The sequence below is a fragment of the Sus scrofa genome, chromosome 8, assembly GCF_000003025.6.
Source record: "Sus scrofa isolate TJ Tabasco breed Duroc chromosome 8, Sscrofa11.1, whole genome shotgun sequence".
NCBI lineage: Eukaryota > Metazoa > Chordata > Mammalia > Artiodactyla > Suidae > Sus > Sus scrofa.
Genome location: NC_010450.4, coordinates 30741319 through 30764925, shown reverse-complemented (window position 1 = coordinate 30764925; position 23607 = coordinate 30741319). Strand labels below are relative to the sequence as shown.

Genomic DNA, 23607 nt, shown 5'->3' with positions numbered 1-23607 from the left:
ACATTTCTTTTGTTATTCTTTTTTTAAAATAATAAAATAGAATACAGGGTCAATAGACATGTGCTTTGAGAGTACAATATCCAATCGTGTTAATTATTTGAGCAGATGTATGTTACCCCAAAGGAGCTAGACATGTAACTGTACTGAAACACAGAAAAGTGAAAATTTGCTTTTCCTCTGTGATCTGGAATGCATCCAGATGCTAAGGATTATTAATACCCATAAAATGATATAATTTCGCTGGCATTGTTATGATATCAAGGTCTCTGTGATACTTAGGTGTTGTTTAAAATAGCAAAATTTGTGAAATAATTTCGTGGAAATGATTTCAAGCTAAGTTCCCATGTGGCACAGTGGGTTAATAACCCGGTATTGCTGCAGCTGTGGTGCAGGTCGAAACTATAGCTCAGGTTTGACCCCTGGCCTGGGAACTTTTTTTTTTTTTTTTTGTCTTTTTGCTATTTCTTGGGCCACTCCTGCGGCATATGGAGGTTCCCAGGCTAGGGGTCTAATCGGAGCTGTAGCTGCCAGCCTATGCCAGAGCCACAGCAACTCGGGATCCGAGCCACGTCTGCAACCTACACCATAGCTCACGGCAACGCCGGATCGTTAACCCACTGAGCAAGGGCAGGGATCGAACCCGCAACCTCATGGTTCCTAGTCGGATTCGTTAACCACTGCGCCACGACGGGAACTCCCCAGGAACTTTTGCATGCTGTGGGCATGGCCAAAAAAAAGAAAAGTATTATGGTGAACTTGATAAAAAAAAAGTTTTGTTGGAGTGATGAGGATGAAAACCCAGCTGGAGTAGTTAAGGGAAAAAATGGGGGTAAAGAAGGAGAGACAGAACAAGCAACTTTTTGGAGGGGTTTTATATAAGGAATAGGAGCAGAGAAATATGGTGGTAACTTGGGTGGGATATGGGTCGAGAGGGAGAGGGTTTTTCTGCTGCTGTTTCATTAAGATGGGAGAAAAAGAGTAGGTGCAGACTTATCAGGGGATACCCTCAGAGCCCCTTTCATAGTGATGTCACCCCTTTATTGGCCCCGGCACCAGTACCATTATTCTGACAGGAAGACTCACTAATGTTTTTGCCAAGGCTACTTCAAGCCTCCCTTCCCACTCCCCGCACTCAAGGCCTCACTGTGATAACTGGCCTTAGAGACGATCTTGATTAATTGTCTGATGTCCTTTATCCCTGTTTGTATAAGTCCAAGACTCCAGGCCATCACTCAGCCATTCCCCCTTTGCTGATTCAATCCCAGACCTTTCCACATGCCCCAAACCATGTAAACTTAAGGGTTAGCATCAGCAAAAGTCCCATGTCTCTTTTTTTTTTTTTTTTCCTGGACATTCCCTTTACCAAAATGTGGCATCTCCTTAGGGGCGCTGACTCTCCCGTTGCCTTCTCAAATGGGGGCTGTTTTCTTTCCAGACCTTATAACTAAAGAATATAAGTGAACTTCGTTCCAGTTCCTTATTTTGGCTGCTAGGCTATCACTCTCTCCTCTCTAGAATGCTCCAACTTTTTGAAGCTCCTGCTGTCAGTATTCCACTTGATACCCTATCTTTCACAGTCATTTATAGACCTCTGGATCACACCTCATTCCTTGAAGAATTTAAGCACTGGACTTCCTGCCTGTCTTTTTAAAACTCTCCCTGTGGGGATTCTTGGTGATAGCAATGTCCAAGTAGACAATCTTTTGAATATTCAGTCCCCTAACCTCTCCTCTAATAATTTGTTTTTCATACAACTACAGCCATCCACTCCCACTGGCAAACCCTGGACCTGTAATTTTTAACTTTATTTTTTGTATATTCCTAAAAGAATTGTGAAAAAAGTGACATACTATTATCTTAAACATCTTTTTTCCTTTTAGAAGCGCAAAGCCAAGCCACCTGGGAACTCCCCAGATCATCTCTTTAATCTGTTCATTATTCTAAATTTCCGTGGCTACTGCCCTGGACATGCTGCTTCTAATTCTTGATGACTGTAATGAGCTCTGAATTGTTCTCCATCCATTTACCCTTTTTATCCCTCTAACCATCCTCTTTGTTCTTCCTATTTAATGCCTATATTCCATTAGGAGCTCAGTTACCAACACTTGAGGACGCATCCCTGACCTGTACTATGTTAGGTACTTGTATTCCCACAAGCCTATGCATCTCTCCTTAATAAAGTTGTAATTTTACATGTATCTGTGTGGTGTTTGATGTTTACCCATAGACAATAAAACTGAAGAAGGCAGGGAATGTATCATTCTTTTTTTTTTTTCTTTCTTTCTTTTTAGGGCCACACCCATGGCATATGGAGGTTCCCAGGCTAGGGGTCAAATCAGAGCTACAGCTGCCCGCCTACGCCACAGCCACAGCAATGCCGGATCCCGAACCCACTGAGCGAGGCCAGGGATCAAATCCGAAACCTCATGGTTCCTAGTCAGATTCATTTCCTCTCTGTCACAACAGGAACTCCTGGAATGTATCATTCTTTACTCACAATTATACTCCTAGTTACTACCACAGTCTTATCACATAGTAAACACTTGGAGGAAATTCTTAATGAATAACTGAATCAGTAGTTTCCAAATTTTAGGAGGAACCCATTTATAAATTGAAATCCTACATGACATGTTCATATATAACAGCAGATAAAAGTAGAGCCACTTTGATGTGGAGGAGAAGGAAGTAAGAAACACAAAGCCCAGTGTGTTTTAATCTCCCACTCCTTCTCTTTCTCAGACTCTGACACACCACTAGGGAAATTTAAAGCTCCATGAAACATAATCTGAAATAACTGGCATACATCAAGCAGTTCCCAAACTTTTTGTTCTCAGAATCCCTTTACACTTGGAGGTCTTTTCAGGGCTCAGCGGTTAATGACTAGGATCTATGAGGATGCAGGTTCGATCCCTGGCCTAGCTCAGTGGGTTAAGGATCCGGCCTTGCCACGAGCTGTGGTGTAGGTCGCAGACGTGGCTCGGATCTGGCGTTGCTGTGGCTGTGGTGTAGGCCGGTGGCTACAGCTCCGATTAGACCCCTAGCCAGGGAACCTCCATATGCCACGGGTGCAGCCCTGAAGAGACAAAAGACAGAAAAAAAAAAGAAAAAGAAAAAGAATACACTAATTCCTTAAAAATAACTATAATAAATCATTACATGTTAATATAAATAGCATATTTTATGAAAAATTACTTCTAAGCCGAAAATTAGCAAGAGGATTGGCATTGCTTTACATTTTTGTAAATCTATGGTATCTGCATTGACCTGTTGTAACATTACATGTCATACAGCCTTTGGAGAATTCCATTGTATGCTTGTGAGAATGAGTGAAAATAGTGACATACTAGTATTATCATAAAAATGTTTTAACCTTCTGGATCCCCCCGAAAGGATCTCAGAGACTGTCAGCACATTTTGAGAAAAGTTGTCCTATATCCAAAGGTCCATTCTAGATAATATTGATATTCTGATTTAATGTCTGAGATCCTGTTGACTGTTTTGAAGATTATGATTATTATCAAAATACAAAGAATATGAGGCAAACACTAGGTAGAAAAATGTCAATTCCAAGATAAAGGGAAGAGGGACAACATTGTAAATGAACGGTTTCAATAAAATTTTTAAAAATGAAAAAAGATAAAGGGAAGAATAATAGAAAAGTAGCTTTTATTAGAAAGTCAATTATAATAGGAAACTTAAACCTATGCATATACCAAGTCCAAAAAGATACATCTGTTATAGCATTTGCCACATGAACTGCAATCACTTGTTCATTTTTCCCTCCCACTAGCCCATAAGCTTTGTCTTTTATTATTATTATTTTTTTTTTATTAAGGGCCGAACCCGAGGCATATGGAGGTTCCCAGGGTAGGGGTCAAATCAGAGCTGTAGCTGCTGGCCTACGCTGTGCTCCTGGCAATGCCGGGATCCTTAACCCACTGAGCGAGGCCAGGGATTGAACCTGAATCCTCATGGATGGTAGAAAGGTACATTTCCACTGAGCCACGGCGGGAACTCCCTAGCCTGTCAGCTTTGGAAAAAGGAATCGGTTTTTCATCTTTGGTCTCTAGGGTACTGTTTAACACAATAGGCACTAAATACTTATTGGATGAATTAATTTAACTGCATAGAATGTACAATGCCTACATATCTCATCACATTTTCTACAATCCACAACAAACTCTGCTCAATCAACATTCCAAATAGGGTATTTTAATACTCCTTTATATACTGATAACCACTTTCCTCATGACATTTTTCAAAATGGTATTTGACTTTGACTGTATATCACTTGATGTAATTTTTTTTTTTTGCCCCTGCCCGGGGCCTGTGGAAGTTCCAGGGCCAGGAATGGAACCTGGGTCACAGCAGCGACCCCAGCTGCTGCAGTGATAACGCTGCTGATTCCTTAAACCACTGTACCACAGGGAACTCTGATATAATTTCTAATTTAATGAGAGGGGGAAAAAGTCATGATTTTTAAAATTTATTTATTCTTATAATGATTTTTATTTTTTCTATTATAGTTGGTTTACAGTGTTCTGCCTTTTTTTACATTTGAGGTTTAAAATGACCTTGGAGTGGGGAAACAGGAACAGAACTGTTTTCATTAAAAGTGGGAGGCTCCATCAAGAGTTCTTTTATGGAACAGTGGGGTTAAGTACCAAGAGTTATCACTGCAGCAGCTTGGGCCACTGCTGTGGCGCAGCTTCCATCCTTGGCCAGGGAACTTACACATGCCCCAGCCGCCGCCCCATCTCCCCCCCAAAAGTGGGAGGCTCCATGCGTCAATTTTACTCTTCCTCATACGCGACATTTCTATCTTCCATGCTCTCCGCTATATATCATGCACAGACAGCTCAAATCCCGAATTGGCAGGAGTATCTGGAAAAATGTGCCTGGAGGGCGTGGCTGCCCCGCTTGTCTACCCAAGGATCAGGGCGAGGGTACGAACTGGTCCAGTCATGATCGGATTCAGCATCATCCTTCAGACATGAGGCGCCTCCTTCCCAGAAGGGGCGAGGAGGCCGTAATCTGACGAAACCCTGGGCTGCGAGCCTGGAGGGTGCGGCGGGCCTGGAGGGTGCGGCAGACCCACGAGCCTGTAAAGCGTGGAGATGGAGTAAGCCGCTGGATACGTCTGACCCGCAGGGTCTAGGGGCCCGAAAGACCAGGCCGGCCCGCTAGGCTGATGGGGAGACCGGAAAGGGGGCTGGTCCTTCCGGTCCCCTTGGGCCGCAGCCCGCCCAATACCCCCCCCAGCTCCAGAATATGGCTGACCTGGCGCGCACGCGGCACCATCTCAGTCCCGACAGTGAGCCAGGACAGGCACAATGGGAGAGAAGCGGGGGCCGGAGGGCAAGAGCTGGCCTCAGACTACCCGGGAACTAGAACCTGAGCTAGACTCTCCCGAGGCCGTAGCCCTGGAGCGCCGACCCGCCGCACACGCAGCTCCTCCCAGCGCCGCTCCCGGCAGGGGCGGCGCCGCTGAGTTGGTCCGAGGGGATTTGCCCAGGCTCGGCTGGGGGCGGGGAATGCCCCCCTCCCAGCCCCTACTAGCCACGCCCCGTCCCCCGCCCCTGGGCCCCGCAGGAAATAGGGGTGGGTCCCGGGCCTAACGTGGCGGTAGGGGGAGTAAGGATGCGGCGGAGGGCAGAGTCCGGGAGGGCCTGGCTGCCGGGGAATGAAGCCTCCGCCTTCTCCGGTGGAAGCCTTTAAATACGGGCTCCGGCTGGGCACTCGGGGTGAGGCGTCTGGCAGCCTGAGAGGGGTGTGCGGTGAACAGGGATCAGACCGAGCAGGGCGCGAGTGCTGCAGCTGCGGCTGCGCGGCCCAGAGCGAGGAGCTGTCCGAGCGGTCAAGATAGGAGCGGTCGCCGTGCTTGGTGCTTGGAAGTGGGTAAGCGCCTTTCCCGGGCTGGCCCCACCGCCCGGTGGGGATGTCCCCGGGTCGGGGAGGGGTGTGGAAGGAGCCGGCAGGGTGTGCGTGCTGTTTCCAGTCCCGAGCGTCCAGTGTCACGACCCTCGTCTCTTCTTTTGGGTTCTGGGCGGGAATCGTCTTTTGGATCTGCTGCTCTGGAGGAGGGATATCTTGGGCTTTTTATTTAAGACTCTTGAGTCTTCCAACCGCCTCTTTTTCTGCTTTCTCCTACTTTCCGACGTAAAATAAATGAGATTTCCCTGGCGCCTCTGAAAGCCAAACATCCGCCAAAAAAAAAAGCGGTCCTCTGGTTAGGGACCCCATTTTGGTCTCAGAATCCTAGTCTTTTGTTTGTGTCTATAGTCTGCTCACAGGTTAGGATGCTGCTTTCCTCATGTCACCGGCTGCCCTTCTTAAGAGAGTAAAGAGAAAAAGAACCAGAGTCCTTTCGAGGACGAAATCCTAAGACATTCATATGGGCTGCCCTGGGATCTATTGTTGGCCGCCACACCGTGTAATGGCTTTGTTTCATGTTAGGGAAGGCCTTTCTTGGGATATCAGGTTTGTGTGGGACCTTGAAAAACTGTGTACCTCTTTATATATAGGAAAATAACTGAGTAAGGTCAAGAATTCTGGTATGTAGAAAAGAGGGATTCACTAGTAGTGAACTTTTCAGAGATATACAGAGGAGTAGCTGTTCATTGACTGCTCTCAAAGACACAGTGACTCTTTGAGATTCTTCAAATCCCCTAAGAAATGGGCAACAGTAGTCTGGTCTGTTCCTTGGGAGGTGCAGGGGGCAGTTCTGGAAATGAAAGAGCTTACTGTCTGCTCTGAGATGTGTTTGTCAGTGCCTAGCATCTAGTAAGGTAAGTGGTCGAGAACCCTGATTGAAAGGATGTCTTCATGGAGTTCCCGTCGTGGCGCAGTGGTTAACGAATCCGACTAGGAACCATGAAGTTTCGGGTTCGATCCCTGCCCTTGCTCAGTGGGTTAAAGATCCAGCGTTGCCGTGAGCTGTGGTGTAGGTTGCAGACGCGGCTCAGATCCCGAGTTGCTGTGGCCCTGGTGTAGGCCAGTGGCTACAGCTCCGATTCAACCCCTAGCCTGGGAACCTCCATATGCCATGGGAGTGGCCCAAGAAATAGCAAAAAGACAAAAAAAAAAAAAAAAAAAAAAAGGATGTCTTCTATTGCTGTACTCCTTTCTCTAACATAAAATCTGAAACCAAGAAGCATACTTCATCTTCTCTCTGGCTATATCCACGGCTTTACATGATATTGTTTAGATATAAGGTTAAAAATCTTTCTCACTGATTAAATATTTTTCCCAGGTCAGGCATCTGTTAGTATTTAATTTTTGGAAATGTCTAAGATGATGTGTGAAGTGATGTATCCAGTTATAACATCCACTGCCTTCGCTGCAAGAGTGTACTGAAGAGGGGTGGGGGATGGAGGGATGATTAAGTTTAGATTGTAATAGGACCTTCTCTATTCCTTAGCCACATTTTCCAGATTGAAATATTGATCCAAATTTATAAAATTTTAGATGAAAAGTAGTACAGCCTGGTTTGCTGTAACTTTCTCAAAAATACAGAGGTAAAAACTCATTTCATACTGACTCATTCAATAAGCAAACATTCCCATTTCCCTGACAGCACAGTAGAGGGTCAGAAGATACGTAAGATTAGAAATAGAAAATGGAGTCAGGAGTTCCCTGGTGGCCTAGCAGTTAAGGATCCAGCATTATAATTGCTGTGGCTCAAATCAATGCTGTGGCGCAGGTTTGATCCCTGGCCTGGAAACTTCTGCATGCTGCGGTGCTCCCCCCGCCCCCACCAAAAAAAGGGGGGGGGAGAAAATGGAAATGGAAGACATCTGTGTCAGGCAAAGTATATCACTAATACTATATCAAGCTCCACATCAAAGCTTGTTGAAGATTTTGTTGAAACTTCCAAGTGATACTTTTTTTGGACTTACACAGATGGTACTATAAGCTTATTCAGTGACTTTCCCATTGTCATCTGTGAGCCATACTTCATAAAAAATAGTTAAGCAAGGATACCCCAAAACATGCAGTTCTATAATATGGGCCCACCTGTTATCAATAGTTTATCCCAACTGCTGTATGGAAGGCAAGCTGAATAAGACCTGGCAACCAAGGTGGATAAGCAGTAACTCTGAGAAGACATATTGAAGTTCTACCTTAAGAAGAAAGGAGGATCAGATTGTGGACAGCATGCAAACATACTGTGATCAGCCATCTGAACTGAAGATATTCCGATAACAGTTTTTATCCCTCAAAGAGGCCCTTATTGAGAGTTACTATTATTTATTGAAAGCCTAAAGTTCTAGGTGCCAAAGTGAACAGCAGCAGGTAAGAACTGTTAATCTAAGAGCACCTTATTAAACTATGAACTTCTTGAGTCCAAGAGTTCATCATGTAGATAGTCAAACCATGTTTCTTATAAAAATGTTAGCAGAACCTGTTCTGGTCGAGACTTAGGGCATAGGCTTCCCTTATAACCTCTTGGCTATGGGATTAAGCGGTAATGCTCTCCGTCCAGAAATCTTTTGAGACACCACTTTTTGGAATCTCAAAAGATTTTATTCCTACATATACTGATATGCTGGTTTTGATTAGAGAGGCCACCTATCCAGTAAGGGTGTTTCTGTGTGTAGTAGTTGTTCAAGTTCATCACAGATTAGGACTCTTTCTCATCACTGTGGATCTGAAAGTTCTTTTTTTTTGTCTTTTGAGGGCTGCACCCACAGCGTATGGAAGTTCCCAGGCTAAAGGTTGAATCAGCGCTACAGCTGCCAGCCACAGCCACAGCAACTCAAGATCAAAGGCGTGTCTGCAACCTGTACCACAGTTAACAGCCACGCTGGATCCCCAACCCACTGAGCAAGGTCAGGATCAAACCCTCATTTTCATGGATACTAGTTGGATTCATTTCCGCTGTGCCACAATGGGAACTCCAAGGTCATTTTTTTTTTTCTTTTTTAATTTCTCTCATGGACACAGGGTTAATGAGACTTTAGATATTAACTTACTATGACTAAGCTCATAAAAGACTGATGGAAACACTAGAATGGAACCTTCCTATTACAGAAAGGAAGTTTTCTTCCCTGCCTGGAATACTTATACCTCAAATCTAGGCTATCCCTTTCTAGTATTAAGATTCCTGGCAATCTGAATTCATAAGGCAGGGTAGAGTCAGAATAAAGCATTTGGGAAGAATCAGCCATCCAGTCATTGGGAAAGCCTTTTCTTGTCCCACTTCTCTGAAACCAGAACATTTCTGACTTCCAGATTCTGTGTCACTCTTTAGACAGTGAAGAAATAAACACTGTGTAATTCTTGTTCTTAATGCCCCAAAGGCTGATGACACCTTTTGCTCCTGCACTTTTTTTTTCCTTCTTTGGAGTTTAGCAGATTTTCAGCTATGTTGATTTCATCGGTTGTTATATTTACTCTCAGCTGTGTTACCTTAAAAGTTATTAAATTATAGCCTCATGGATTGTTACGCTTTCCCAAAAGGGGCATTGAAAACTCACTTTCAGAAAAGTTAAAAAAAAAAAAAAAACAAAAAACGGGAGTTCCTGTCGTGGCGCAGTGGTTAATGAATCCGACTAGGAACCATGAGGTTGCGGGTTCGGTCCCTGCCCTTGCTCAGTGGGTTAATGATCCGGCGTTGCCGTGAGCTGTGGTGTAGGTTGCAGGCGCGGCTCGGATCCCCCGTTGCTGTGGCTCTGGCGTAGGCCGGTGGCTACAGCTCCAATTCGACCCCTAGCCTAGGAACCTCCATATGCCGCGCGGGAGCGGCCCAAGAAATAGCAAAAAGACAAAAAAAAAAAAAAAAAAAAAGAAAAAAAGAAAATTACAATGTATATCCATATTTACTGAAATAAAGATATTCATGTTTATTATGTCATAAGAGTGGATAAGAATGGGATATATATGTGACTTCTGAGTGTTTACCTTGTTAGATTTAATTTTTGAATCATAATTTATTACCTGTTCAAAAAAATTAAATGTCTTTGTATGTATATTGCTAAGAATATTGCTTTCTTTCATGGAATCATTAGATTCCAAATTCTGCTTGTATTTACTGTTTTACTAAAATTCTGTTTCTTTTTGGAAGTAGTTATTCCAGTAGTTATTAAAAAGTCATTGGACCGTGAACCAGCTATAATGGAAAAAATAAAAATCATTATTAAAAAAAAGCCATCAGAGAAGTTCCCATTTCGACTCAGTGGGTTTAGAACTCAACCAGTATCCCTGAGGATGCAGGTTTGATCCATGGCCTTGCTCGGTGGGTTATGGATCCAGCATTGCAGCACGCCACAGCTCGGATAGATCCCTTGTTGCTGTGGCTGTGGTGCAGACTGGCAGCTGCGGCTCTGATTCCATCCCTCATCTGGGAACTTCCATATGCCCCAGGCAGGGCCCTAAAAAGAAAATTTATAAGACGCATTACTGGTTGATTAACACAGACCAGGATGCTTGCATGCGTTGGTCAGCTCCTTCTCTTCCAGTAGGAAGAGAACTGATGAAGATAAGAACATTATTTGGGAGTTCCCTTATAGTAAAGGATCCCTGCTACGGGGCAGATTCGTTCCCCAACCTGGGAACTTCCACATGCTGCGCCTGTGGCCAAAACAAAAACAAAAACTTTCATTAGTACAGATTCAGACCAAAGGGAATTGAATCATCTTAATTATGTGCTTTGTGTATCTTTTTTCATAGCATGCTTATACTTGGTAGGCATTGTAATTAGATCAACCCTCCACAGTACTGTCTCGATTCCACACGATTATCCTAACAGATCCTGAACTCTCTGATTACCATTTTCCTTCTCTTTGGAACCCATGAATGGGTTAGATCAAAGGATATCTAAGATTACATTTAGTCCTTGATAATGACTACATTTCTAAGAATCTGATCCGTTTGACAGTTGATTCTCATTACTGAATAAATTGACGTTCTTACAATATAACCCAGTCCCTTGTCATTTTGATTAGCGTGAATCCTGTTCACCTAATTGCTTTTGAAAACCCATCCAACCTGTGTCACAGCTGCAGAAATTACTTTCCTTTAACTATCTCATGGTTTCTCCTTCAAGTTGAAATAGAGTTTAAGATCATTGTGAAGTACCTAAAAAGAAATTTTGCAGGGAATATAATTGACATATTAAGATTAGTTCCAAAATTCAGAATTGGCTTCTGAAATCCTGGATTTTGGAACTAAACTTAATATGTCATTTTAATCTAAACCTGTCAGAAAGTTGACCTTTGTACACAGGCATTTATTTAGGAATTATGCTGGTGTGTTCACTCTTGAACTTTCCCTCAGCAGTCAAAGTTATCTTAGGGTGTCAGCCTAAATAAGCTTTTATTTTGATTCTTAACTTTCTAAATGAGTTCATTATAATCTTTGTGACTCTTCTCCAGTAATATCACTTACTATAATTTTTTTTCCATGTTTCATGCCAGTACAGCTGAGCACAGGCTAGGTCATCCAAATGGGATGTTGGTTTTTTGTTTTTGTTTTTGTCTTATTTTTGGTGTTTTTCTTGAGCCGCTCCTGCGGCATATGGAGGTTCCCAGGCTAGGGGTCGAATCGGAGCTGTAGCTACTGGCCTACGCCAGAGCCCAGAGCCACAGCAACGCGGGATCCTAGCCGCGTCTGCAACCTTACACCACAGCTCATGGCAACGCCGGATCTTTAACCCACTGAGTAAGGGCAGGGATCGAACCCGCAACCTCATGGTTCCTAGTCGGATTCGTTAACCACTTCGCCACGACGGGAACTCCTGTTATTTTTTAATCATCGTATTCATAGTCCTTCCTTCCTTTCTTGTCTTCTTCTTTTCTTTTTTCTTCTTCTTCTTTTTTTTTTTTTTTTCTCATCTTCTTGCCTTTTTTAGGGCCGCACCCATGGCATATGGAAGTTCCCAGGCTAGAGGTCTAGTGGGAGCTGTTGCTGCTGGCCACAGCCACAGCCACAGCAATGCCGGATCTGAGCCGTGTCTGTGACCTACACCACAGCTCATGGCAACGCTAGATCCTTAACCCACTGAGCGAGGCCAGGGATCGAACTGTGTCCTCATGGACACTCCTGTTTTCATAGTTCTTAATGAGTGTGAACGTATCTGTCACCTTGACAGTTTTCATAAAGTGTGATGAATGTGTAATACGAGTGCCTTAAATTTTCTGATCTCAATAGTTGAACAGTCTGTTTCCCTTCTAGTACAATCATGTTTGAAATTAAGAAGATCTGCTGCATCGGTGCAGGCTATGTTGGAGGACCCACATGTAGTGTCATTGCTCTTAAGTGCCCTGAAATCAGGGTAACAGTTGTTGATGTCAATGAATCAAGAATCAACGCGTGGAACTCTCCTACACTTCCTATTTACGAGGTAAACCACATTAAACACTTTGTTCTTATGCTCTTTGTTTTCTTGCTATTTTTGCTAAATAACTTACTTTTTTTTTGTCTTTTTCCCTTTTCTAGGGCCACTCCTTCGGCATATGGAGGTTCCCAGGCTAGGGGTCCAATCGGAGCTGAAGCCGCCGGCCTACACCAGAGCCAGAGCAAAGTGGAATCTGAGCCACGTCTGCAACCTACACCACAGCTCACAGCAATGCTGGATCCTTAACCCACTGAGCGAGGCCAGGGATCGAACCCGAAGCCTCATGGTTCCTAGCTGGATTCATTAACCACTGAGCCAGGACGGTAACTCCAATAACTTACTTTTAATGCAAAAATTTATGACTGTAACTGATAAGAAATTAAATGAAAAAAATCTAAATACACAATATTATGGACATGATGATTATGTCAAATATACCTAGGGAAAATGCTTGGAAAGGAGTATGTTGAATGTTAATCATGGTTGTATTAGTGTAGTAAGATTATGGGTAATTTTCTTCTATTTTTCTGGGGGTTTTATTTATTTGTTTCTTTGAGTTTTTTTTTTTTTTTTTTTCTTTTTTTTGGCTGAGCTTCCAGCATGTAGAAGATCAAACCCATGCCACAGCATTGACCCAAGCCACTGCAGTAACAACACTGGATCCTTAACTCACTAAACTACAAGAGAACTCCTCTATTTTCTAATTTTGTCTGTTACTATGATTGCTGTATTGTAATAATACAGCTATAAGTGGTATTTGGAATTCCTGTTATGGCTCATTGGGTTAAGGATCTGACATTGTCTCTGCGAGGATGAGGGTTTGATCCCTGGCCTTGCTCAATGGGTTAAGGATCTGGCGTTGCCACAAGCTATGGTGTGGGTCACAGATGTGGCTGGGATCTGGTGTTGCTGTGGCTGTGGTGTAGGCCTCAGCCTCAGCTGCAGCTCTGATTCGACTGCTAGCCTGGGAACTTCCATATGCTGCAGGTAGAATGGTAAAAAGAAAAAAAAAAGTGATATTCTGTAAAAAAATAAATAAAACTGGATGTTTATGATATTAATTCATGTAAGCCTATTATATTTATAGATTATTGTATTTATATCAAGTAAACCTTGGATGAATAAATGGTGTCTTTCATATTTAGTATTTAGTGTGTCACTAATTTGTTTCATTGGAATTTCAAAATTTCTGTGAATTTAGATAATTTATAGTTAGGAAAATATACCTCTTTTATTAATCAGTATTCCATTTAAAAAATTTTTCAGGAGTTCCCATCGTGGCTCAGTGGTTAAGGAATCCGACTAGGCACCATGAGGTTGCGGGTTCGGTCCCTGCCCTTGCTCAGTGGGTTAACGATCCGGTGTTGCTGTGAGCTGTGGTGTAGGTTGCAGACATGGCTCGGATCCCGCGTTGCTGTGGCTCTGGCGTAGGCCAGTAGCTACAGCTCCGATTCGACCCCTAGCCTGGGAACCTCCATATGCCACGGGAGCAGCCCAAGAAATAGCAAAAAGACAAAAAAAAAAAAAAATTTTTCAGTGTAAAATGAGTGCATGATATTATGCCTTTGAAGCTCAGCAAAGAAATTTGAAGATTTGAGGGTAGCTTTTTCTCTCCAACATTGATATATTCTTTTTTTTTCCAGAAATATTTTGTTATTTATAAGACTCTTATCAACCATAGTTTTTAGGTTGCCTTTGGAAGAAGTCTCTGTGGGATAAATCTGACTGCTGTTTATAAGCATATGAATAGAAATCCAGGAAGGAGCACTCATAATCAGTAGCCACTCAACCTTACAGATTTACTAATATCTGAATCAGATTTAGAATTAAAAAAAAAATACCCTCTATGTATGTGGTAGCTTATGCTTGTGCTTCATCCTTTCTTTTTCTAGCAGGTTAACTTCCCATAATAATTCTTTAAGTTCTTCAGTGTTATAGTATTACCTTCCCGGATATAAACATTACTACTATATTTGGTTTTGGGGAATTTTAAAAAACATTTTGGAAAGAAAACTTGATAAAGAGTTTTATAATTTTGATATCCATAAAATGGCTACAAGTCTTCTGAACCCCTCTGAGCAGTACTTATATCCAGTCATTTAATAATTAGTTCTCCCAGCAGTATACTCTAGTTTTCAAATACAAAGTGTACCAGAATGGCTAAAATTATTACTATGAACAATACCAAGTATTGACAAGGATTTAGAACAATTGGAATTTTATACAATGTTCTGCTTGTCAGAACATAAATTGGTACAGCCATTTTGCAGAACTGTTCAGCATTATTTACTAAAGCCAAAAATTTGCATAGTCTGACCCAGAAATTCCAGTCTCAGGTGCATATTAAACAGAAAGGCACTGCATATGTGCACCAAAAGACAGGTATTAACAGAGCTATTTGTAATAACCTAAATAGGAAACTATCTAAATGTTAATCAGCAATAGAGTAGATACATAAATTATAGTATAATACTGCAATAAAATATTATGCTGCAGTGATGGAAGTTCCCATGTAGCCCAGCAGGTTAAGGATCCTGTATTGCTGCAGCTGTGGCAAAGGCTACAACTTCAGTGTGGATTCGATCCCTGGCCCGTGCCCCAGATGTGGTCAAAACAAACTAACAAGACCCCTGGGGTTCCTACTCTGGCACAGTGGATTAAGAATCCCACTATATAGCAGCTTGGGTCACTCCAGAGGCTTGGGTTCAACCCCCGACTTGGCGCAGCGGGTTAAAGGATTCAGTGTTGTGGCAGCTATGCTACAGCTCAGATTCGGACCCTGGCCTGGGAATGTCCATGTGCTGTGGGAGCAGCCATGGGGAAAAAACCAAACCAAACCATATTTCATTGAAAATCAATGACACTACTCCTGCATGAAAGCACATGGTTAAATTCTCACAAAAGTAATGTATCGTCAGACACAAAGTAGTCCATACTGTTTAACGTTCAAATACAGGCAAACTAATCTCTGATGATAGAATTTAGCGTGATGGTAGTTTGAGGGGTTATAGTGACCAGGAGAGGGCATATCGCAGGTTCTGGTTTACTGTTAATGTTCTTCTAATTCTGGGTGTGGGTATAGTTACACAGGTGTGTTCACTTGTGAAAACTGAGCTATACACTTTTCTATACTAAAGTATATACACTTTTATGTCTTTTTGTTTTCCTTCAATACAAATTTTTACTTAAAAACAAAATAAAAAGGTCATCTTGGGAATTCTCATGTGGCACAGCAGGTTAAGGATTCAGTGTTTTCACTGCAGCAGCTCAGGTCACTGCTGTAGCTCAGGTTCAATCCCTGGCCCAGGAACATCCACATGCTGTGGGCATAGCCTCCCCCCAAAAGGGGGGGAGTTATCTTGAACTAGAAGAAAGTATAAGCTATCTATAATATATTGGATTTAGACATTTTTCTTGGAGAAAACAAAAAAAATCAGCTGGCCAAGCATCGTTCCCTGGCCAGATTCTTATCAGTACTATTTCTGTTATTTGAAGTGTGAAACTCTTTTTCCTATAACTTCAGTGCTTTAAATTAAAGAGAGTGTATTCTACAGATATAGAAAACCAACCCATCATTACCAAAGGAGAGGGGAAAGGGAGGAAGGACAAATTAGGGGTTTGGGATTAATAGATACAAACTACTATATATAAAATAGATAAACGACAAGGATAGTATGTACAGCACAGGGATTTATACCCATCATCTTGTAATAACCTATAATGCAATATAATCTGCAAAAATACTGAATCTCTATGCTATAGACCTGAAACTAATACAATATTGTAAATCAGATCTACTTCAATGAAAATAAATAAATAACAAAAAACCCCAAATAAAAACAACAGTAAGCCACAAAAGAAATGTGAGGATGATCTGAATTTGCCATGTTATACTCTAGTTGCTTTTTTAAAAATTAAAAGTTAAATTCCTTAAAAAAATAGTGTGTTGACACTGATATTGAATCCAGTTGGAATATAGAGTTAAGTTAAAAGAGTTAAGATTTGAAACGTTTTTTTTTTTTTTTTCTTTTGTCTTTTGAGGGCCACAACTGTAGTATATGGAAGTTTCCAGGCTAGGGGGTTGAATCAGAGCTGCAGCTGCCAGACTACACCACAACCACAGCAACACCAGATCCAAGTTGAGTCTGTGACCTACACCACAGATCACGTTAATGGCAGATCCTTAACCCACTGAGTGGAGCCAGGGATTGAACCTATGTCCTCATGGATACTAGTCAGGTTTGTTACTACTGAGCCACAGCCAGAACTCCTGAAATGATTTTTTTCCCATATCTTACTGGTTTTTTTTCAATAACTTATCTTTTATCACCAAAAAAACCCAAAGTATTTCTTGTTGTTTCACATTTTGACTTCATAAATAAATTTTTTCTTCTTTAAATCTCTTTAAATAGGAGTTCCTCTTGTGGCTCAGGGGAGATGAATCCAACTAGTATCCAACAGTCTTTATTTTTATTTTTTAATTTTTTAATTTTTTTTGTCTTTTTGCTATTTCTTGGGCTGCTCCCATGGCATATGGAGGTTCCCAGGCTAGGGGTCTAATCGGAGCTGTAGCTGCCAGCCTACACCAAAGCCACAGCCACTCGGATCCAAGCCGAGTCTGCAACCTACACCACAGCTCACAGCAATGCCGGATCCTTAACCCACTGAGCAAGGCCAGGGATCAAGCCCACAACCTCATGGTTCCTAGTCGGATTTGTTAACCACTGCACCACGACGGGAACTCCCAGTCTTTATTTTTAATATTATTTTCCATCCTGGTCTATCCCAGGAGATTAGTTATAGTTCCCTGTGCTATACATACAGTAAGACCTACATTCTAAATGTAATAGTTTGCATCTACTAACTCCAAACTCCCAGTCCATCCTACTCCCTCTTCCTTCCCCTTTGGCAGCCACAAGTCTGTTCTCTATGTCTGTGAGTCTGTTTCTGTTTTGTAGGTTTAATTTGTGCCATATTTTAGATTCCACATGTAAGTGATATCATAAGGTATTTGTCTTTCTCTTTCTGACTTGACTTAGTATGGAATCTCTAGTTGCATCCATGTTGCTTCAAATGGCATTGTTTCATCTTTTACGGCTGAGTAGTGTTCCATTGTATAAGTACCGCATCTTCTTAATCCATTTATCTGTTGATGTTTATTTATTTATTTATTTACTTATTTATTTGATGGACATTTAGTTGTTTCCATGTCTTGGCTATTGTGAATAGCGCTGCAGTGAACATAGGGGTGCATGTATCAATTTTGAATTAGAGTTTTGTCCAGATATATGCCCAGGAGTGGGATTGCTGCTTCATATGGTAATTCTATACTTAGTTTTCTGAGGAACCTCCATACTATTTTCCATAGTGGTTGTACTAATTTACATTCCCACCACCAGTGCAGGAGGGTCCCTTTTCTCCACACCCTCTCCAGCATTTGTCATTTATAGACTTATTAATGATGGCTGTTCTGACTGGTGTGAGGTGGTATCTCATGGTAGTTTTGATTTGCATTTCTCTAATAATCAGTGATGTTGAGCATTTTTTCATGTGCCTGCTGGCCATGGGTACTTTCTTAGATATCAATTATTAAAAAATACCTGCTTAAGAAATTTGTAAATCAGAAGAAATAAATGATTTCTGTAGGGTTGTGTATTTAAAAAACAACAACTTGGGGGAATTAACTGTGCAACCAATTATCCATTTTCAAGGATATGTTAGGCCTTCATTCCATTTTTATTTATTTATTTATTTATTTTTTGTCTTTTTTTTTTTTTTTTTTTTGCTATTTCTTTGGGCCGCTCCCACGGCATATGGAGGTTCCCAGGCTAGGGGTCCAATCGGAGCTGTAGCCGCTGGCCTACGCCAGAGCCACAGCAACGCAGGATCCGAGCCGCGTCTGCAACCTACACCACAGCTCAGGGCAACGCCGGATTGTTAACCCACTGAGCAAGGGCAGGGACTGAACCCGCAACCTCATGGTTCCTAGTCAGATTCATTAACCACTGCGCCACGACGGGAACTCCCCATTTTTATTTCTTTATTTTAGGTTGTAAAACTAACTATTCCTGCATATTTCCTTGGCCATAGTGGAGATGTGAAGTGTTAGGTGAAATGTCAAACAGGAAGAGCTATAAAAGAAGAAAAAGAAAGGGCAGTTTCACCAGGAGTTCACTCCTTTATGGAGTAGCTTATATATATATTGTTACTATTTGTAATTTTATACCGACCTACCTTGGACAAGGCAAAGAAACATTTTTGATTTCCAGAGAAGCCTTACATACCTTTGCAATCAACATCTTCCTTAAATCTGTATCCCATGATACATTTTAAAACATACAGCCATGGGACTTCCTGGTAGTCTGGTGGTTAGGACTTGGAGCTTTCTCCCCTGCGGCCCAGGTTCACTCCCTGGTCTGGGAACTGAGATTCCACATCAAGCTGCTGTGCCCTGCAGCCAAAGCAAATAAATTAATAAAAATAAAAATAAAATATCCAGTCAAGTAGATATTTGTTTTCAATGATATAAAAATCAATTTTTCATGGTAAATACCAACTTTTCATATCAGAAAGTCTTTTTTGGTGACTAATGATAATATCTAATGCCCTCTTTTGAGTACACAGCCTCCTCGAGAGTTGTTTGACCCTCACTCTGAGGCTCATTAGACATTTTACAAAAATATATAGGAGTTCCTGGAGTTCCCATCATGGCTCAGTGGTTAACAAATCTGACTAGGAACCACGAGATTGTGGGTTCGAACCCTGGCCTTGCTCAGTGGGTTAAGGATCCGGCGCTGCCGTGAGTTGTGGTGTAGGTTGCAGACGCAGCTCGGATCCTGAGTTGCTGTGGCTCTGGCGTAGGCCGGTGGCTACAGCTCTGATTTGACCCCTAGCCTGGGAGCCTCCATATGCCATGGGAACGGCTCTAGAAATGACAAAAAGCTAATATATATATATATGAGTTCCTGTTGTGGCACAGTGGGTTAAGAATCCAACTGCAGTGGCTCAGGTTGCTGTGGAGGTGTGGGTTCAATCCCCAGCCCAGTGCAGTGGGTTAAAGGATCTGACATTGCTGCCGCTGTGGCATAGGTTGCAGCTGTGGCTTGCATTCGATCCATGGGGCAGGACTGCCCATATGCCACACTGGCCATTAAGAAAGAAATTTAGAGGGAAAAATGATTGGACTTGATTATTGATTATATAAGAAGGATGAAGGAGAGGAAGGAATCTAGAATGATATCGAAGAGTTTAGGATTCAAGATATAAAGTTAAGATTATGCAGGTAGTAAAAAAAAAATGATTATGCAGGTAGTAGTTAAAATTCGAGTAGGTGAGGTCTCCCAAGGAGAGCCTGTAGAGAGTAGAACATTGGTCAAGGACAGAACCTGGAAAATGCTAATGTTTGATGGTGGGTGGAGGAACAGATGCCATAGAGAAGCAATAAAGAGTTGTTTAGAGAAGGTAAACCAAAAACCAGAAGAGTTTTAGTGGTACAATTGCCATGAAGATGTATATGTCTTGATTATGAGTGACGAACACAGGGACAGATATTTGCCAAATGAATAAGCTGTCAATTATGCCAAATACAGGAGAAATAAGAACTGAGACAGAGTCATGAAATTCGATATTATCGGGGGCCATTGAAACTTTTATAAGAATAAGCACAAATGGTAGGAGATTGAAGAAGTGAGAGAGTATAGAAAAGGAGCAAGACTTTTTTAAAACTTTAGGAGGAAATAAAAGGGGTGGTCACTGGAGAGTGACGCAGGGGAGAGATAGTGATTGTGTAATTTATATTTTTTCCTATGGCTGATAAAGGATCAAGCATGTTAATAAACTAAGGTAGACTAATCACATAGAGAAGGAAAGGTCAAAAGCATAAGAAGAGGCATTCACACTGTGGTGCAGCAGGTTAAGGATCCAGTGCTGTTGGAGCTGCGGCTTGTATTTGATCCCAGGGCCAGAAACTTCCATATGCCACGGGTGCAGCCAAAAAAAAAAAAAAGAAGAAAAAAAATGCATAAGTAGAAAGGGGCTAACTGATGAAATAAAGTCTAAAAAGACAGCAAAGATGATGTGCTCAAAAGCACAAGTAGAGGAGTGACCTTGAAAGCCTCTTTCTCGGGGACTTGAGGGAAGTAAACCGGGAATGATAAAGACGGTTTTGTTGGTGGAGCCAGGAAAAAATAGTGACTGACAAGTTGATCATCTCAATTGTCTGAAAGTGGGAGGAAAGATACTCTGAAGAAGATGTAGTGGAGGTTGGAGCAGGAATCCCAGAAGGAGAGGACAAGTGTAAAGATTACCAGGCTACATTGAAAACCCAGCTAAATGTCCTTAGGGTCCATGATCTATGTTCGTTGTGGTTCCTTCTAGTCTTACAGGCTTACATTTTGTGGGTCAAAAGTATTTAATAAAAAAGTAGTTTTTACTGCCTAGGAAGGAAATAGTAATGACCATCAGGTGAAATATGGTAATAAGATATTTAAGTTTTTACTCAGAGAACAACATATTTGTTAATATGTAACAATGAAAATATTTTGTGTTACCATATTTGTTGAAATCATTGCTTTTTTTGTTATCTTTGTTCATTAAAAAAAACCCCAATTTAATAACTACTTCTAAAAAGCCAAAATGGATAATTTGCTTTGTTTTTTCTGAGTAAAATGAAAGCTAATTTTACCCTGTCAAATGATTTGAGTTCTTGCAGTAAAAGTATCATATAAATTCTAAATATTAATTATGAAAATTACATAATGAATCTAATAAGAGGTAGAACCTATTTATTAACTGCTTCTACATCCATTTTGGAGATCTACAAATATCCCATTGATTTTTTTTTTTTTTTAATCTTTTTTTGGGCACCCCGAGGCAATGGAGTTCCTGGGCCGGGGATCAGATTTGAGTCGCAGTTGCAACCTATGCTGCAGCTGTGGCAATGGCAGATCCTTCACCCACTGTGCCAGGCTGGGGATTGAACCTGTGACTCAGCATTCTAGAAAGGCCACCAATCCTGTTGTGCCACAACAGGAACTCCAATATCCCATTGATTTGAACAGAATGATGTAGTTGTTCATTTTGAGGTCTTACTAAGACTTAGTATAAATTCTGTATTGCTCTGATTTTAGGTTACTTTAAATATTAAGAGATTATATATAAGATTGAATGAAATCTTCTCTGTAAAATTCCAACTCCATAACCTTTTACTTTCATCTTCTAGAACCTAGTCAAAATAACCAAGGAAACCGTTGTTATAATTGGTGGTACCATATTCATGGTAGAATGATTCATATATATTTTACTGGTTTTGTTATAAATTTTGGTTAAACTAATAGAAATTTGAATTTACATTTATGCTTTCTCTGATCGCTTATGTTACAGTCCTCAGGACCATAAAAAAAAAAAACTGAATTACATTTGGATATAATTCTAGACCTATAGCCCATGAGTTAGTTGACTTTTTACGTTGCTATATACTTTTTACTTTTCTATACATCCATCATACACTATGGATATTGTTTGAACCTTCTTCCTCAGGAGAGAAGGTCTGTTTTGTTTTAGTTTTTAAGCATTCTTACAGATGTCCTGGAAACAACCTAAATGTCCAGCAACATAGGATTGGATAAAGAAAATGTGGTACATATACACAATGGAATATTACTCAGCCGTTAAAAGGGAAGAAGTAACGGCCTTTGTGGCAACATGGATGGACCCAGAAATTATTTTACTAAGTGAAGTCAGTCAGACAGTGAGACACCGACATCAAATGCTATCACTTAACATGTGGAATCCAAAAAAAGGACACAATGAACTTCTTTGCAGAACAGATACTGACTCACAGACTTTGAAAAACTCATGTTTTTCAAATGAGACAGGTTGAGTGGGGGATGCACTGAGGGTTTGGGACGGAAATGCTATAAAATTGGGTTGTGATGATCATTGTACAACTATAAATGTAATAAAATTCATTGAGTGGTAAAAAAAAAAGAGGAAAAAAATAAATTACTCTAAAGCTTAAAAAAAAAAAAAGAACTCTTATACATGTCTTCCTCCCATGGTTTATTTGAATCAGAATCTAAGTATGACCCGTACATTACAATAGATTTTATCACTTAAGTGTCTTTTTTTTTTCTTTTTTTAATTTTATGGCCGCAATCATAGCATATATAAGGTCCTGGGCCAGAGATTAAATCCAAACCACAGCTGCGGCAATGCTGGATCCTTTAACCCACTGCGCTGGGCTAGGAATCGAACCCGCACCTCTGCAGCCACATGAGCTGCTACAGATTCTTAACCCACTGCACCACAGTTGGAGCTCCTTAAGTGTCTTTGAAGACCACAATATTTTAATCTCTTCTTCTTTCTCTGTTTTTCTCTTTAGTTTATTTGTTGAGAAAACCAGATGTTTATCCTATAGGAATCTTCAGTCAGGATTTTACTGATTGGACTGGTCTAATCAGATTTTCACCTGGTATTTGGAGGCAGAGGAGGGGCAAGAATATTTGTTAGGTGGTGGTATATAGCTCAATTCTTAACTACATCTCCTTTTAAATTGTATGGGGAAAGTAACACATTTTTTAATAGAAGTGTTTCTTATAATAGGACTTAAGAAAAATGCATGTTTATGTATGTATTGAATAAATATTGACTGTTTCACAACCAGCGTGAATAGCCTGTGTTTTATGCCTGAATTCTTGGGAGTAAAAACTTGGATTCATAATGATGCTGCAGAATCAAATGTTTGCTTGGGATCACAAAAGACTTTGACTTTCCTGATAATTGTGTTGATACTTGGAGTTAATTGTTAACTCTTACAAAACAGATACAAGGTAAACAATGACAATGCATTAAATTGACCTGCTGCTTCAGTTGTGACAAGTTCAGTTTTGCTTTGTTATGTTACGTAACGTACACTTAATGGCCTTAGGTACCAGTGTGATTTTTTTGCGGTGTTATTTGAGTGCAAATCTAGAGCTTTAAATTATAACATGACCTTCCTCTTAACAAATATAATTATATACTATTGGATTATCTCGTATGACTGGTAAGATGTGTGTACAATTTCTATACTATTTTCTTTTTAGCCAGGACTTAAAGAAGTGGTAGAATCTTGTCGAGGAAAAAATCTATTTTTTTCTACCAATATTGATGATGCCATTAAAGAAGCTGATCTCGTATTTATTTCTGTAAGTATTTTCTTTTGCTCTCTGAGTTCTAATGTATTCTTATCTACAAAGAAGCTTCATTGTGTATTAATAGTAAATCAGTTG

At 41.0% G+C, this 23607-nt stretch overlaps 1 protein-coding gene and 1 long non-coding RNA gene across 3 annotated transcripts in view; both read left to right on the top strand.

The window, feature by feature from the left end:
* LOC110262078 lies at nucleotides 5281-5793 on the top strand. Its single transcript, XR_002346605.1, has one exon. It is a non-coding gene; the product is annotated as an uncharacterized LOC110262078 (long non-coding RNA).
* Nucleotides 5567-23607, top strand: part of UGDH (UDP-glucose 6-dehydrogenase) — a 34079-nt gene continuing 16038 nt past the window's right edge. Inside the window, exons 1-3 of one of the 2 annotated variants that reach the window (XM_003356899.5) lie at nucleotides 5567-5898; nucleotides 12175-12343; nucleotides 23422-23523. In XM_003356899.5, coding sequence (XP_003356947.1) covers nucleotides 12182-12343; nucleotides 23422-23523 — 264 coding nt within the window. In that variant the 5' untranslated portion in view covers nucleotides 5567-5898; nucleotides 12175-12181. Of the gene's footprint in view, nucleotides 5899-12158; nucleotides 12344-23421; nucleotides 23524-23607 lie in introns of both variants that reach the window. The other variant, XM_013978599.2, reaches the window with a different exon arrangement.